Source organism: Pipistrellus hanaki, assembly GCF_964339955.1.
Source record: "Pipistrellus hanaki genome assembly, chromosome: 3".
NCBI lineage: Eukaryota > Metazoa > Chordata > Mammalia > Chiroptera > Vespertilionidae > Pipistrellus > Pipistrellus hanaki.
In genome coordinates, this window is record NC_140505.1 from 69,238,659 (window position 1) to 69,254,677 (window position 16,019).

Genomic DNA, 16,019 nt, shown 5'->3' on the forward strand with positions numbered 1-16,019 from the left:
TCAAACTGTTTGAAGATTCAACACAGTAAAATCAAGAAGTTTTAACATATTTCCAAAGGAAAACAAAGGTTTGTGCTCCTCATTAAAAAGAGAACTGACTTTGAACGGATAAAGTATTAAAATGGGCTAATGTCTGTGCTTATGTATTTGCATACATAATGTATAATATATGTATTTATATTAGAATTTTGCCAAGAAGTTTTATTGTTCACATTTTCATAATTATAGGCAGAGCCAACCTTTGCTGTACTAAATGCATGTAAGCCTTCATTAATTTTAAAAACACAAGATAGTATCTCATTTTACACCTTTTATTTTATAGATATATTTCTATTGCATAATATTGCATAAGCATAACTACCAGTAAAAAATACTTTGAAACCTGACAATGGCAAGGAAACATGATAAACTATAAACATTGTATTTTTAACTAGAATTTAATGTTTATCTAGAGATTTTTAAGAATTTTTCTCTTAAAATATGTACAATATATTTCTTAGTAATCTAATAGTGATATTTGGAATTATTTTAATAATTAATTTATTTTATATCCTACATAAGCCTGTCTATGCATTCTAAGAAAAAGAAATAATGTATATTATAACATAAACTTTATAAACTTTATAGAAAAAAGTTTATATGGCATTGGAGTTTTTTTGGTTTGATTTGTACAATATAGTCACAGGCAATAGAAAAATGTTCAAAATATATGATTTTCTTCTTAACTAAAAAACATGTTGAAGCAGCAGAGAGAGAAATTGTAGGACATACTTTTCCATGGCCTGATATTTTTCATGACTGCACACAGCCTTAAATAACATAACCATACCAAAATCCTAGTATTTAATGCAATTGTAAAACTCACTCATAGAACTCAAGTAAAATTATAGAATTCACTCAAAAAGCCCAACTAAAATGTAAAATTATCTTGCTTTTACATTTATGAAAGGCTGATGGATTATCACCTCAGTGTAAGAACAAGTATTGCCTAACTAGTATTATGAAAATTTTATTGAAAACTAAAAGCTAATGGATGAAGATGTTATTAACTTCTGAGTAGTTATATCAACTAATATTAAAAGAAGATTCTCAGATTTCTAGTTCATATTGTGCATTCATTTATGGTAAAATTGAGAAATGCACACCAATTTATATTGGAGCTCAGATTTTTATGGGCACACACAAAACTAAGAGTAAAAGTAACGTTATATGAAGAATGATGATAATATTTTGCATTTTAAATTCTTCTGTAAATAAAGTCAAAAACACCTTAATGGCTTATTATCTTTTTAATTAAGTTTATTTGCACTTTATACTACTTTTAATATACAATAAAACAGAAAAAAAGTTTTATGATTATGTACTCATGTTAATTTAAAGCAGAAATTAATCCTACCCTTAAAAAAATTAGACTCGTGTACAAGACAGTCCTGGAGGCATGTAGTAAGAAAGAAACATTACCCCTAAAAACAAAGATGTATATGAAGTTTATGGAAATGACCGCATATAACTAATTAAACTGTGCTGAATTAGAGTAACATTACAGGAAAATAACTTCAAAATTATAAGTGAAGAAAAAAAATATTCACACACTTTGTGTTTGTTACCGAAATTGCTAACACACTAGTGTGTAAAGTTTTGAAGATCATGATCTAGGGAAATTAGCTGGGTTCTTCTTGTCAAGAATCTCTTAGAGAATAAAGAAGTGGGAGTAGAAGTGCACAATGAATGATGTTCCTAGTAAGGATACAATTTTTCTTTTGCCTTTCATTCTAAAACACTGCATTTAATGCCCATACTATAATACTTTAGTCATCTATGTCTCAATTTCATTTTTATAGACATATTTTTAACATAAAAAAAATCTAAAATCAACCTTAATGTGAACCTCTTTAAAACTGAACTGTAAAAAAACTGTGTAAAAATATATTCCTTTTAAAATTTTACTTTAGTAGAATATATTATTCTGCTGGCTCTATACATTTTCTTCTCTGAAAGCATACTAAGATGTAGTAGTACTACCAAAAAAAATATGAAAACACAGATGTTTAAACAAACACTGGAAATTCTCCCACAGTAAGAACTCCCCAGTCTTCTCCCTCTTCTCAGAGAAGTCTTCTTTCAAAACACCTGCTGGGAAGTTTCTCTGAGTCTTAAATAATTTTATGTCACAATAAGCAGTTACTTGTGACAACTAGTGACGATCTCTATTTGATTTTAGATTCTAATATAATACATGATATAATTCATATGAAAATTGTTTCTGTGAAAAGTGTTTTTATAAATTAGTATAATAATCTATTTGCCTTACCTACCACAAAAATCCATGCTCCTATTTTTCAAAATAAATTTTATAGCCTTAAAATGAGTAAAATATTTCATTATAACAGTCTTTTATTATGAGTCACGCTACTGAGGATATTTTAATCACTAGTTTATTGGTTAAACACTTCAGAGACTACTTTACTTTAGCTGAGATACTTGAAATAAAATCTCTTAAAAATCTGAAATAAAATACCTTCTCACAAAACCCCCTTTCTTCATTAGTTTACATAATTGTGCTGCATCCATATTCAATAAAAATACCTTTATGCCCAAGAACCTACAAATCTTAACCTTAAAATTGAGCCGTAAGGCTCACATAAAATCTTTTGATTACTAAAATAAATCTTAATTTGTATTATAACATGAGTCTTACAAATCCTGAAGTTTCTAAGTTTTATGTCACCACTCTCTACCCATGTATCTCAAACAATTATGAAACTCTTCATTTCATCAATAGAAATACACCATTCACCTTCTATATACTGGAAAATAAGATAAACCAGGTCTAATAGCTGCTAGTCCAAATATCCTCTGCTGGATTAAAATTCATCCTTCAGAAATACTCATGAGATTAATAGTGTGCTTCCTCAGCAGGCTGTGTTAAATAACTCACTAATAAATGCACTTAAAACAAGAGTATGGGATACCTGAACACTTTAATTTAAAGGTATCACTTAAGCCCAGAATATGTTTAGCAACCTAATTTAAAAAATAAAGAAAAAGTAAGGTAACTGTAGTCAATTTACTCTGTTCTCCAGAGCAGATATTGAGGAAAAACCTGATACATTTAAAAGGAAATTAACTTAGTAGTAATTTACAGAGCATCCCTTGCAAAAATACAATCAAAAAACCCTGTTTTAACAATTTATATTGAGGATATTTCCAGATTTCCAGGGGAAGAGCAATATGGGAAATTGAGCCACTTTGGGAGTGGGGGGTGGGGTTTAAGAATTTAAAACACTTTTTCTGTGTCTTTATGGTGTAGATTAAGATTCAAGAAAAAAGGGAAGGGCAAGGAAGTTTGTCCTTCTGTTTTCTGTTTAAACTATCTCTTTCCTTCTCTTCGTGTGTGTGTGTGTGTGTGTGTGTGTGTGTGTGTGTGTGTGTGTGTGATTTGCTTTTCCTCAAGTTTTACTGCTGAGAAGAATCATCATCATCATCACCACCACCACCAGCCAGCCAGCCAACAAGCAGTGACCAGCTAAAAGAGCACTATGATACAAATACAATGTGGCCACCTCAACCCTCAAAACCTCCTGGATAACTTCCATCCAAGGTTGTTCCTCACTAATAGACCAAACTCATTTTTACATGGACCCTAAGTAAAATTCAACTGATAGAGCTGGAAGTGGAAGATCCAGCATTAACCCTCTGTGAGACCATTGTAATGTCAATGATAAAAATATAAGAAGAGTATATAACATGTGTCTTTGTGAAATGACTGTAAAAGATTTATAAATATATATTTTAACATCTCTATTTTAAAAGATTATCATAAATAGCAGTTTTAGACAGTCACAGAAAGACTTTTGTAGAAACCATGATTTTTTAAGGAATAAATTTCTTGTTCAGTGTTATATAAACCTCAAAAAACCATGATTACTACTATTATTAAACACTAAAAAGTGGAATTTAGTGTTATTACAATTAATACTTTGGTATATTCAGTGGCATCAAGTACAAGAGTCTCTTTTACAAGGACATTATACTATTATAAGAAAATAAATTTTGCTAAGTTTTAGCATTTGTTACACTTGTCTCAGAAAATATAAGGTTATGAAATGTTTAAACCCTATTTTAATAATAAAAACATTACTTAATCAAGTGTCATTTAAAGGCGTTTACTTTTGAAAGCATAAAATAACACAAATTATTTTCATTTGCCCCAAACTAATCTTCCTCCCAAAGTGTCACTTATAGTGAAACTCAGTTTTGAATTTCAAGTACTACTCATCCAAAGTAATTTGTAGTAACTCACATTCATAATAGGGGATGATTAAGTTTTCCTGTGACACAACTTAATAGTGGATAAAAGAAACTAGGCAGTGACTAGACACAATACAGTCACCTGCTGCTGTTAAAATCTATGTCCAAGCTGGGTCATTTTTTTTTTTTTTCATATATCAAAACCTTTGAACAGTACTATCTAATACATAATAAGTATCACTCAGATATACAGAAAATACACAGTATGCAAACTTAAATGCATCCTGGAATTCTTCATGGCAAGTGCCTTTAAGTGCAACTTTGCTTCCGGTTTTCAAAAGCCCCAAAGCAGTCCATGACCTTATTGTGAACTTTCTACATTCATCTCACACACACACACACACACACACACACACACACACAAACAGATCAGGAAAACCACAGGACAGAATAAATTTAAACTTTTCATAGATAGTTACTCATCATTATCCAGAGTATACATTTATACAAACTTTTGAAAGATCTTAAGAGTATATGTGACATTTCCAAAGCTTAAGCAACTTAACGCATTGTGCTGCAGTTTTAAAGAGTAGATAAAATTAATGTCCTTTAAAATACTTTTTAAATACAAAGCTGACTTTGGGGGTGGCAGTGAAAACTGGCCCAAGGCTCTGGCATTCTGGCTGACAGTTAACTCCTTCATATTTGGGTACCCATTTCTCTCACTTGGCATCCTATGCTTTAATGAACTTAAATTCACTTTTAAAGTGAATTAGGTAAAACATTTTTTTTCTCTCTATTCTGGAAATCTTTTCTTACAGGAAAAAAAAAATGTAGAACCTCAAACAAAAATAAAGTAAAATAAACTATGCCTACTGAACCCTGCTAACATTTTTTAAAACTACAAAAATAAACTTTTAAAATGCCACAAAAGCAAGACATGTACATCTTGTAGACTTTAGACCATTTACATGGGAGAGAATACGTATAGATAAATGTTGTACACACGCAGTGGCAAAAGTGTAAACCATGTTCATTAAAAAAAAAAAGAGAGAGAGAGAAAGAAAGAAAGAAAGAAAGGAAAGGAAAAATCCCCTCTCACTGCTGCTGGCAGTGGCTTGTCCTGTCAGAACGGTTTCAGGACAGCTCCCACACCAGCACTAAGGTGGAGTCCCAGGGGGGGATGCTAAAAGTCTCCTACCTGAATTATGGACATCCGAGTGGCCGGGGTCTCGCTCGCATTAGTCCCTTGTCCGGTGAAGCTGGTGTGGCAGCCCGCGTGGCCCTGAGGGACAGTCAGGTTGTTGGAGGCCGGTTTGAGATACATCACCTCGGACCGGGGCGAGCTGAGGGGCAGGCGGGTCTGGTAGTCGAAGTACATGGGGGAGGTGGCCAGGGAGGGGCTGCTCACCACGTTCATGACGTTCATGGCGTTCCTCTCCTCCACCTCGCTCTGCACCAGCATGATGTCGTTCTTGTTGATCTTCTTCTTCTTGCCCTTGCCCCCGCCCAGCTGCGGGTGGCTGTACTCGGCGATGCGGCAGTTGTAGGTGCGGATCTCCTTGTTCTCCCGCTTGCACTTGACGGCGATGGTGATCATGGCCGCCAGCAGGATGATGGAGATGGTGCTCAGCGTCACGATGAGCGGCAGCGACATGTCCCAGGGGTGCTGCTCCCCGTTCACGCGCGGGACCCCCTCGGGCAGGGAGCCGCTCACCGAGCGGATGACGAGCTTGGCCACGGCCGACAGGGTGGGCTTGCCGTGGTCCGTCACCTTCACCACCAGCTCCACCACGGGCGTCACGTCCTCCCAGAAGGGGTGCAGCGTGCGGATCTCGCCGCTGGACGGGTCGATCTCGAACAGGTGGTCGTCGTTGCCGTCCACGATCTCGTAGGTGAGGCGGCCGCTCTCGCCGAAGTCGCTGTCCAGGGCGCGCACGGTGCTCACCAGGTAGCCCAGGCCGGCGTTGCGCGGCACCTGCAGCTCGGCCGTGTCGTTCTGCAGCGTGGGCAGCACGATCACCGGCGCGTTGTCGTTCACGTCCAGCACCGTCACCCGCACCGTGGCGTTGCTCTCCAGGTGCGCGGGCGCGCCCGAGTCCTTGGCCAGCACCTTGAACTCGAAGGCCTTGGTCTGCTCGTAGTTGAAGGAGCGCAGCGCGTAGATGGCCCCGTTGGTGGGGTTCACGGACACGTAGGTGTAGACGGACACGTCGCCGATGTGCGAGGGCAGGATGGAGTAGGACACGGTGCCGTTCTGGCCCAGGTCCGGGTCCTGGGCGAGCACGGAGCCCAGGTACTCGCCCGGGATGTTGTTCTCGTGCACCTGCAGCACGTACAGCCCCTTGGTGAAGCGGGGCGGGTTGTCGTTCTCGTCCAGGATCCTCACGGCGAACGACTTGGTGGAGTTGAGCGGCGGCGAGCCCCCGTCCCGCGCCACGATCGTCACGTTGTACTCGTCCTGCGCCTCGCGGTCCAGCGGGCGGTCCGTCACGACCGTGTAGAAGTTGTCGTAGTTCTCCTCCAGCTTGAAGGGCACCGGCCCCCCGGAGCCGCCCCCGCCGCCGGCCGCCCCGCCGCCGCCGCCCAGCACCCGGCACTGCAGCTGCCCGTTCTTGCCCGAGTCGCGGTCGGTGACCCGCACCAGCGCGATGACGGTGCCCGGCGGGGCGGCCTCGCTCAGCGCCCCCTGGCGCACGGACACGAAACCGATGGACGGCGCGTTGTCGTTGCGGTCGATGAGCTTGACCGTGACCTTGCAGTGCGCCGGGATGGGGTTGGGGCCCAGGTCCCGCGCCTGCACGTCGATCTCCAGCATCCCGTTCTCCTCGTAGTCCAGGTTTCCTTTGACGCGGATGAGGCCGGTCTTGGGGTCGATGGAGAAGAGCTCCCGCACGCGGTCGGGCACGTAGCTGCTGAAGGCGTAGAGCACCTCGCCGTTGGGGCCCTCGTCGGCGTCGGTGGCGTTCAGGTCGATGACCACGGTGCCCGCGGGCGAGTTCTCGGGCAGCTCCACCAGGTAGGAGGGCGCCTCGAACACCGGGCTGTTGTCGTTGGAGTCGATCACCTTCACGTCGATCTGCACGGTGGCGGAGCGCGGCGGCTCCCCGCCGTCCAGGGCGGTCAGCACGAGCGCGTGGCGGCTCTGCTGCTCGCGGTCCAGCGCCTTCTGGATGACCAGCTCCGGGAACTTGGTGCCGTCGCCGCGGGACTTGACGTCCAGCGCGAAGAGGCCGTGGTCGTCGCGGGTGAGCAGGTAGGTGCGCAGCCCGTTGTCGCCCGCGTCGGGGTCGTGCGCGCTGGTGAGCGGGAAGCGGGTGCCGGGGGCCGCGTTCTCCGAGATGTCCATCTCGATCTGGTCCGAGGGGAAGGACGGCGCGTTGTCGTTGATGTCCTGCACCTCCACCTTGATCATGCAGATCTCCTGGTCGTTGGCGAACACCTCGAGGGACAGCTGGCACTTGGCGTTGTGGCGGCACAGGGACTCGCGGTCGATGCGCTGCTTGGTGTAGAGCAGCCCGCTGTCAGCGTCCACGTCCAGCAGGTGCGGCGCCGAGTTCTCCAGCACCCGGTAGCTGCCGGACCGGCCGCGCCCGCCGCCCCCGCCGCGCTCCCCGGGCGGCGCCCCCGGCTGCAGGCGCGCATCCTTGCCGATGTTGCCGATCACCGTGCCGGCCCCCTGCTCCTCCGGCACCGAGTAGTTCAGGTTTTTGAGCGTCAGGGCGGGGGCCCACAACAGAAAGCAGCAACAGATGGAAAGGTACATCCCAGCCCGGTGGGGTGGAGGCAGGATCAGGCGGACCGGAGCGGAGAGCGAGGGGGTGCGCGGCAGCCCGGAGCCCCCGCGCAGCATGCGCGCGCGGAGCCGAGCCACCAGTCCTGGGGGGGTCTCCCTCCTGCCTTAACCTCCCCCCGCTCCCGGGCCAGCGGGACCCCGCGGTCCCTCCTCTGCACCCGCTCAAGTTCCCGAACCTGTTGATCTACAGCATCCGCGCCGGGCGGGAGCGGCGGGGCTGCGGGCGCGGCGGGGCTGCGGGCGCGCGGAGCCCGGCGGCGGCGGCTCCCCCGCGGCTGGGGCAAGCCCCGGGCTGGCTTTGTCTTTCGCCGCCCCGAACTTGATGGAGGAGACTCAAACTTCAGCGACGACTACGGTGCGGGGAGGGAAAAAAAAAAAAAAATGTCAATCTAGTCCGGGAGGGGAGAGAACGAGCCTGGAATGCGCCGGTTTGCCTCGCTCCTCCTCGGACGCTGCCAATCCGCTCCCGACAGGAGCCTCCGGAATACTCTCCCAACGGGGAGGGGAGGAGGGAGCGGAGGTGTGTCTTCGGGCAGACGGGAAAGTGAAATCCTTACTTGCTTCTGGCCGCCTCCGGTGATGCAATGAATGGGGCTGGGAGCCGCGGGGGGAGAGGCGGAGAGGTTGCGAAGATGCCTGCTGGCTCCTCCTGCGGCTCTGCGCCGATCAGGCCGCGCTTCCCCGCATTTAGAGATCTAATCTTGCCTTGCTGGCTGAGGCGGCGGCGGCGGGCTGCATCTCCCAGCCAAGCGTATTTTTCCCCTCCTCTCTCTCTGCTTTCCGAGCAGCCTCAGGGAGGGGAGGAAATGCAGTGCATAGAACTAGTGTCCCGATTTGTAGTTTCCTCCCTCCGCCAAGCTCCTCCCTCTCTTCCTCCGAAAAGGCTCTCCCTCCCCAAAGTCAAGGAAGCCACAGCCCGGTCTGCGTTTGCGGTGTGAGTCTACGGGGAGGGTGTGTGTGTGTGTGGAGGGGGGTGGGGGGAGAGGGAGGATGTATCGAGGTATCTCCGCCTCCGCCCGGACGACACGCTCTCTGATTTCTCTGCGGGAAGCCAGGCGCCGCCGCTACCAGCCTCCCATCCTCTCCCGGCGGCGAGCAGGGACTTCTCTGGCTGCAGTTTAATTCCAGTTTGCGTTGCTTCCCGGGCGAAAGGAAATCAACAGGCAACTCATGGTTGGATGTGCAGATTTGGGGGGGGGGGGGGGGAGGAGGGAGGCGGAATAGGAAGGCAGGGGGAGCCACCTCCCAGTCCTCTGCACACACACACACTCTCTCCCTGTCTCTCGCTAGAAGGGAAACAGTCTCTGCATTCACAAGGCTGGGCTGTCAAGTGCCTCTCTTTTCTTCCTATTCAGCCTCTCCTTCCAATGGCCCCGTCTCCCAGTCCGCGTCATCTAGAAAGGCAAGGCTTTGGCGAGGAATGAAAGTGGGGAGCGTTTGAAGCGAAGAAAGTGCGGGTCTTTTTTTTTTTTTCTCCTCCCCTTCTTCAAAAAAAAAAAAAATTATATATATATTTTTTAATAGTAAGAATGAGCTGGATGAAAGAAATACACCATCCAGGTCTGGCGTGATGCCTTCTGCAGTCTGGCTCTCAGTCTCTGGGCGACTCGGGGAGGGAGCGCAGGGAGCGAGGAGCCGCGGCCGCGCCGGGCCAGCCAGGGGCGCCCACCCCGGGGGGGGGGGGGGGGGGAAGGGAGCGCCCTCCGAGGGGGTGTCAGACCCGGGCCGGTGAGCACGTTATGTCAGGTCCTCCGGGCGCCTGGCCGTGCGGGGGTGACACATCCAGGAATGCAGGTGTTCCGATCCGATCCGCCGCCGGCTGAGTCACAGGCAGCGGGACGAATGGTATTCACCCTCGCCTGCCTCCGGGTCTTCCCTGCACAGACATTAGTCGCGGCTTCTTCCAGAGGCTTTCTCTGACTCACTCACTCCCCGGGAAGGAAAGCCAGATTCTCGTTTTTTGGAGGAGGCAAAACAAGCGAGAGCGAGGGAGGGAGAGAAGCGGGAAGGGGAAGCCGAATCCAGCAGCACTTTTTACTCTACCTCTGTCTGTCTGCCGGAGTCCAAGGCTGGGGAAAGCAAGGCGTCTGTTTCGCTAGGTCTGGGTATTTGTTTATTTATAAGAAAAAAGAAGGAAAAAAAATAGAAAGCCTTTCCTTTGGCTTAGGCGTGAGGAACCACCAAATCTCTGAGTCTCTTTTTTTGGGGGAGATCAGGATTCCAGGGAGTGTTCACAGCTCAGCCCCGCATCACAGTTCAGGATTTTCCTCCCAATGTTCTCTGTTCACAGAGTCCAGCCCCGGCGCGCAGAGTTAATTGTGCAGTCCGTGGTGGAGGGTTTTTTTTTGTGTTTTTTTTTTCTCCTCCTGTTCTGTCACGGGTGGTGGTCTCTTTCAATCCGGTGCCTGTCAGGATCAGCTCACAGCCTGCAAAAGACGTGCGGGTTTCACAGCCAATGAAGCCATCTCCGAAGGCGACGCACAGAAGGAGAGAGGCGAGGATTCAACAGTTGGAGCTCCGTCTCCCCGGCCGCCCTCCGCCCGCCGCTGCCGCAGCCGCCGGCCCGGCCCGCAGCCCGGCTCCCTCCCCAGCGCCTCTTGCTGACTGACTATTCCCCTCACGCCGCCGCTTAAACATTGATACTGGTTCCCCGCCAGCCAATCCGCGCGAGGGGCGCGGCCCCGCCCCCTGGGCCCGCGCCCAATGGGAGGCGGCGAGGAGACTGGCGGGGGCGGAGCCAGGGACCCCAGCGCCGCGGAGTCATTGATTAGATCAGTTCGCAGGGAGACCGGCGGGGCCAAGGCAGCCCCGCGCTCCGCTGCCGCAGTGGTGGCTGCCCCAGCCTCGCCGCCGGGTCTCCAAGTATTGGACCCCTGGGGGAGGTCCTTCACCGCCTTCCTCTGCAAAAGAGGGAAGTCACTGGAGGGGGGGAAAAAAAAAGTTAGGCAGCGGGATGTATACGAGAACCCGGATCGCAGCTAGCTTTGCTAAAGAAGGTAGCTGCGGTCTTCCCGGTGGGTTTCTGCACACACACACACACACACACACACACACACACACACACCATATGCACACGCTGGCACCACGGACACACCCATAGCAAGGGAGGCCTGGATCTTTGGCTGCGTGTGGACCCGTCTGAATGAGGTGCAGAGATGTGTGTGTGTGTGTGTGTGCGCGTGTGTGTGTGTGTGTCTGGGGGGTGTGATGTGTATTTCAGTGAGTGTGTGTGAATGTGAGGGCGCTCGCGCGCCCGCTTCTGCAGGCGCTGCTGCAAACACGCTACAAGCAACGGCAATCAATATGTAACTTTATCCTCTGAAAAAAAATCAGCTGTCCCCAGGCACCCATGCAAGGAAAGTCCCTTGATTATGAAAGTGTTTCAGAAGACTAGCAGGAGGTCGCCTCTCCCTTGAGGGGAAAAAAAAAAAAAAAAAAGGCGTCTTTCCTTTAAGGAGAAAGGCTCGCTGTCAATTCAAGCTTTGAAGCTTGTTAAGCCAAATCTGGCTAAATAATATTTAGGGCTCTGCCTTTTCCAGTCACCCCCTCCCTCTCAGTCCAGATTCAAGGTAAAGCGGACGCACGCCCAACGACAAGCAGTAGGTTAGATGTTTTGTTAGCCTCAAGCTTGCTATTGAAGTTCCATAAGGCAATTTGAATTTTATCTTCTTAAGTCCAAATTTCAGTGTTAATAACCACATTTACCAACACGTTTATGCATAGAAGCTGAATCATAAACAGGAAGGCAGATCAATGGGAGGTCTGTGAAGATTCCTGTTTTGTAAATAACACCACCATCACCAGGACTACACGTGCACAGGCACACACGGGAGATTTGAGGGGAGGGGCTGGAAAAAGAGGAAGAAAGAGAGAAGGGAAAAGGGTCCTGATTCATTTTCTTCTCCAACTTCAATGCCTGATCTCAGAGATCTTTCTTCCCAGATTATTATCACGAACATGCACCAGTGAGGACTGGTTTGCTAGTGATCCAGCAGCTCTCAGAAAGAGTTAAGAAGAAAAAAGAAATTGAAGTATTGAAATAGAAAAGGTGAGTGTTTTGATTGCTATCGCATTGATCGCAATTCATAAATACTAAAGTTAAGTTGCCATTTATAAATTGTGAATGACTAAAGTACAAGTCTGTAACATTAATCATTCAAGATTCAAAGAAAATCAAATCCAGACTTACAAGAAAGTTCTGATGATTGTTGTTGGGGTAATTGCTTGAACATTCAGGTTTTAAAAAAGAAAAGTTGTTTACTCCCCAGTGAATTCAATGATATAAACCTACAGACTGAATTTGCAGTCAGATCTGTATCCAAAATTCACCATTCTCTTAAGAGATTATTTTTAACAGCTGAAATTTTTAAGGAGGAGCTTTTAACAGCCAGACCTCAAAATCCTACAATGGCTTTGTATTTTCTCTAATAAGTAGTTTGCCATGCCTATACCTTTGCTAACCAAGGGAGCAAGGGCTTGTAGAAATCTGGGTTGTTTTGTGCTCAGTGGGTGTTTAACCATGCTGAGCTGTGAAATCTGATCTTTACATCCCTTTGATGTTGGTATGTACCTCAGTCCCAACTTACATACCTTGAAAGGTGAGGCTTTGAAGCTTTAAAAGTTGCAGTTAACTTAAATAAAGAGTCATGATTATACACTCACTTATTAATCATTACTTTTTAATACAAAAAATCTATGGCTTTTTTTTTTGCATTGCATTGCATACTAATTCAAGGAAAGTCATGAAAGGAGAAAGCAAAAGCAAGAGAATGAAAAAAATTTCAAGGAAAGGGTAATATGGTTTATTGATTAGCCTTAATAATCTGCCCTGTTGTGCAAATAAGGGGAGAGACAAGGTTTCTGAGACCAGTGATAGGAAACATAGCCTCCCAGACCTGAATCTGCCCACACCCTTCCAGAGTAATTATGTCACACCTCCCTCTAGTGTATAGAAAGAGAACTACCACGCTTATGTTGCATACCACAGGGCTTCTGCCAAAGGAGTAAAATAGAACTCTGACTTACATCTTGTATAATCTGTAATATTGAGTTCTGTTGTTAAAGACTAACATACTAGAATAATCAAAATAATTCATTTTTATCACTATGTCTCATCCTTATTTTATTTTTAAAGGAAATGGATTCAACTAATTCTTTGGCTTTCCTTTAACCAGATACATTTTTTAAAATTATAATCAGCCCTAATTTCTAACTATCTCATAAGTTCTACCTCTTTTCATCAAATATATTTTTTCTGTTTACAACATAGTTATTGAGGTGTTTCTTTTAGACTATGCATACAATATTGAGGTTATTTTTTTTTTTCAAAACATAAATGATGTAAATATGATCAAACAGTTCAAAAGTCCTATTGGTTTTTGTACTATACTAAATAGGCTGTGGACATATACTAGTAAGATCTAGTTAAGGAATATAGAAGAATGTATGCTTTTCATAGCTAATGATACCTACAACCTCACATTTCTCAAGAAGAAACTGGTTCATAGTCATGATTTATTTTTATAAATGCTAGTCTTAACATTAAATCAAAATATGTTATTCCTCTTTATTTACACATATACTGAATAGCTGAAGACCTTGTATGATTTAATAAAGATATATACACATTCACTGAGATAAATTATTTGGAAAGATTTCTATGAACCTAAAATTTTTAATTAATAAAATATTATGCTGTCTGAGTTTTAAAATAAATTGGTATATTGAAATAGTTTCAAACAGAAGTATTAATGCCTATTTTTATAGACTGATAAAGACTGATTAATATTGCTACATTGAATCAATAATTGAATTAATATTATTAAGGAATAATCTCAAAGATGCCTTTCAAATGAAATCTTATGTTATTGAAGTTATTTAACTTAGTCTCTGATAGATTATTGAAAATTCATATTCACTAGCTGCAGTTACAGTTCAGAGAGTTTATGTTTAGAGCTATAATGGAAGCAATTATAATATTTTTCTAAAACTTGTCCTGCTTGCCATGTTCTTGAGTTCAAACAAATGCAATTCTTAAGAGATTTTTGATGCTTTTGAAACACAGCCACTGTTTCTATGAAAAGAAAATTCTTCATTCTTTCCTTCTCCATCATTTTTACCATTATTTTATTACGTGATTTCATATTTTTAAAAGAGAATTTTTAAAGATAATTTTAATAACTAAGATGTTTTAAATATAATAAATACCAAAAGTTCCCACATCATAATTAAATCCTCAAGTGTATGATAGGATTTCATTCGCAGCTAGTTCTCCTATTTTTCATTGTCTTTTACAGATTTCAGGAGCTCACCACTAACATACTGCTCCTAGCTACTTGCTGATGTGAAATCAAAAATGTCCTTTATAATAAATAACAAATTCACACTTCCAATTGAATAATTACTAAAACATATCTTTCATCTTTATGATAAAAATGAGTTCTACTAAAGAAACACAAATTAATTAACACTTTTAAGTTCCAAGGGAAATGCTTATAAATTTAAAAGTTTTGGAGAACTCCTCCATTACAACAAAATAGAAAAAATGTAAAATATCTCCAAAAATAATCACTATTTTAATAGAACATTATTTTACTAATTTTATTTGAATTATTAAATCTTGCTCTTAGAAAATATTTGTCAAGAAATATTAAATACATTTTAATTTTCTATATTCATGTATATGCTATGTTTCAATTTCATAACATAAACATGTGTACATGCTCTCATTCCAGGTGCAGGGCGTGTGTTCCCAATGAACAGTCAGAAGTACAGTTACAGGAATAACCTACAGAAACAGGCAACTCCTATTAACCTGCAACTCACACAGTAAATGAACTGAACTTCTAAATGGAACAGTGACATATGTCAAGACAATTATTTTAAAGTATGAGACATGTTTAAAAGTTAATATTTGCATATCTCAGTTTTGACAACTGAAGGATACTTGGTGTGGTTTAAATAAATTGTGTGTTTGTATACTTGTCTGCAAACTCTTACTTCAGAGAGAGAGAGAGAGAGAACATATAAAAACAGAAATTGTCAGAGCAAAAATGAATCTGTCACATTATATCAAATGATAAATATATTAGCATATGTTAAAGAGGAGTTGGATTACTGTGCAACATGAGAAACTTACCTTAAGCTTTATACATTCCAAGTGACATATTTATGTCTTTTTCTGAGTTAGCTAGAAATAAAAGGGTTCAATTAATTATGAAACCTCAACTCTCCTGCCCCATAAGAAGTTACATGCTAGCTCCTCCTTGTGGTCATTTTCATAATAAACAGAAACATTCATTTTAGAAATTTCCTTGATAAGGCAATTAAGTTGTTAAATTGCATACTACTTTTTAAAACAAATGAAAAGCTTGTGAATGAAATAATTAATTTATAGGTGTGACAGCTAGATTGTTAAAATAAAGTGGCTGAAGATGTAAAAAAAAAAAAATAAGTATTTCATGCCTGGTGCAGCAAACCCATAATTTCTTATAGGGCACATGTTAGGACAATTCTAAAGCTGAGAGACTAGCCATTGGAGAGATCCCAGAAAATTTGATTCAGTAGGTGGCACTCTTTCCTCAGAGTCAGTTTTGCAATGTTGATCTGAAATGATATTTCAAAAAGCTGTGTCACTGGAGGTCCTATCTTTCAGGTGAGGAAAAACCCGACAGCTTATAATCACTTCTGGTTATAACAGATCACACATTTCTTTCCATTATTCTGAGGCATTTAAAACTTCCTGTTATGTAGCTTTTGCACAGAGATCAATGAAAAGGATATACAAGAAGTACACTGAGCAATTCAGAAAGAAATAACTGCTCTACAAATTCTCTGCATTTTAATTATCATCATAATCATTATCCATCCCAAGCCTCAGCCACAAGGTCTTACTTGGATAATTATGTCCTACTTATGTAAATCCCTCTTTTCAGTGAGCGAGCATATTATTTCCTCTTATCTTTAAAAATCC

At 43.5% G+C, this 16,019-nt stretch overlaps 1 protein-coding gene across 4 annotated transcripts in view; it reads right to left on the reverse strand.

Annotated features, from left to right (window-relative positions):
- The window catches only part of PCDH17 (protocadherin 17), a 96,982-nt gene extending 88,756 nt beyond the window's left edge, over positions 1-8,226 (reverse strand). For 3 of the 4 annotated variants that reach the window (XM_084879960.1, XM_084879961.1, XM_084879959.1), the window contains exon 1: positions 5,453-8,226. In XM_084879960.1, coding sequence (XP_084736086.1) covers positions 5,453-8,104 — 2,652 coding nt within the window. In that variant the 5' untranslated portion in view covers positions 8,105-8,226. The remainder of the gene's footprint in view (positions 1-5,452) is intronic. The other variant, XM_084879962.1, reaches the window with a different exon arrangement.
- Between the last annotated feature and the right edge of the window lie 7,793 nt (positions 8,227-16,019).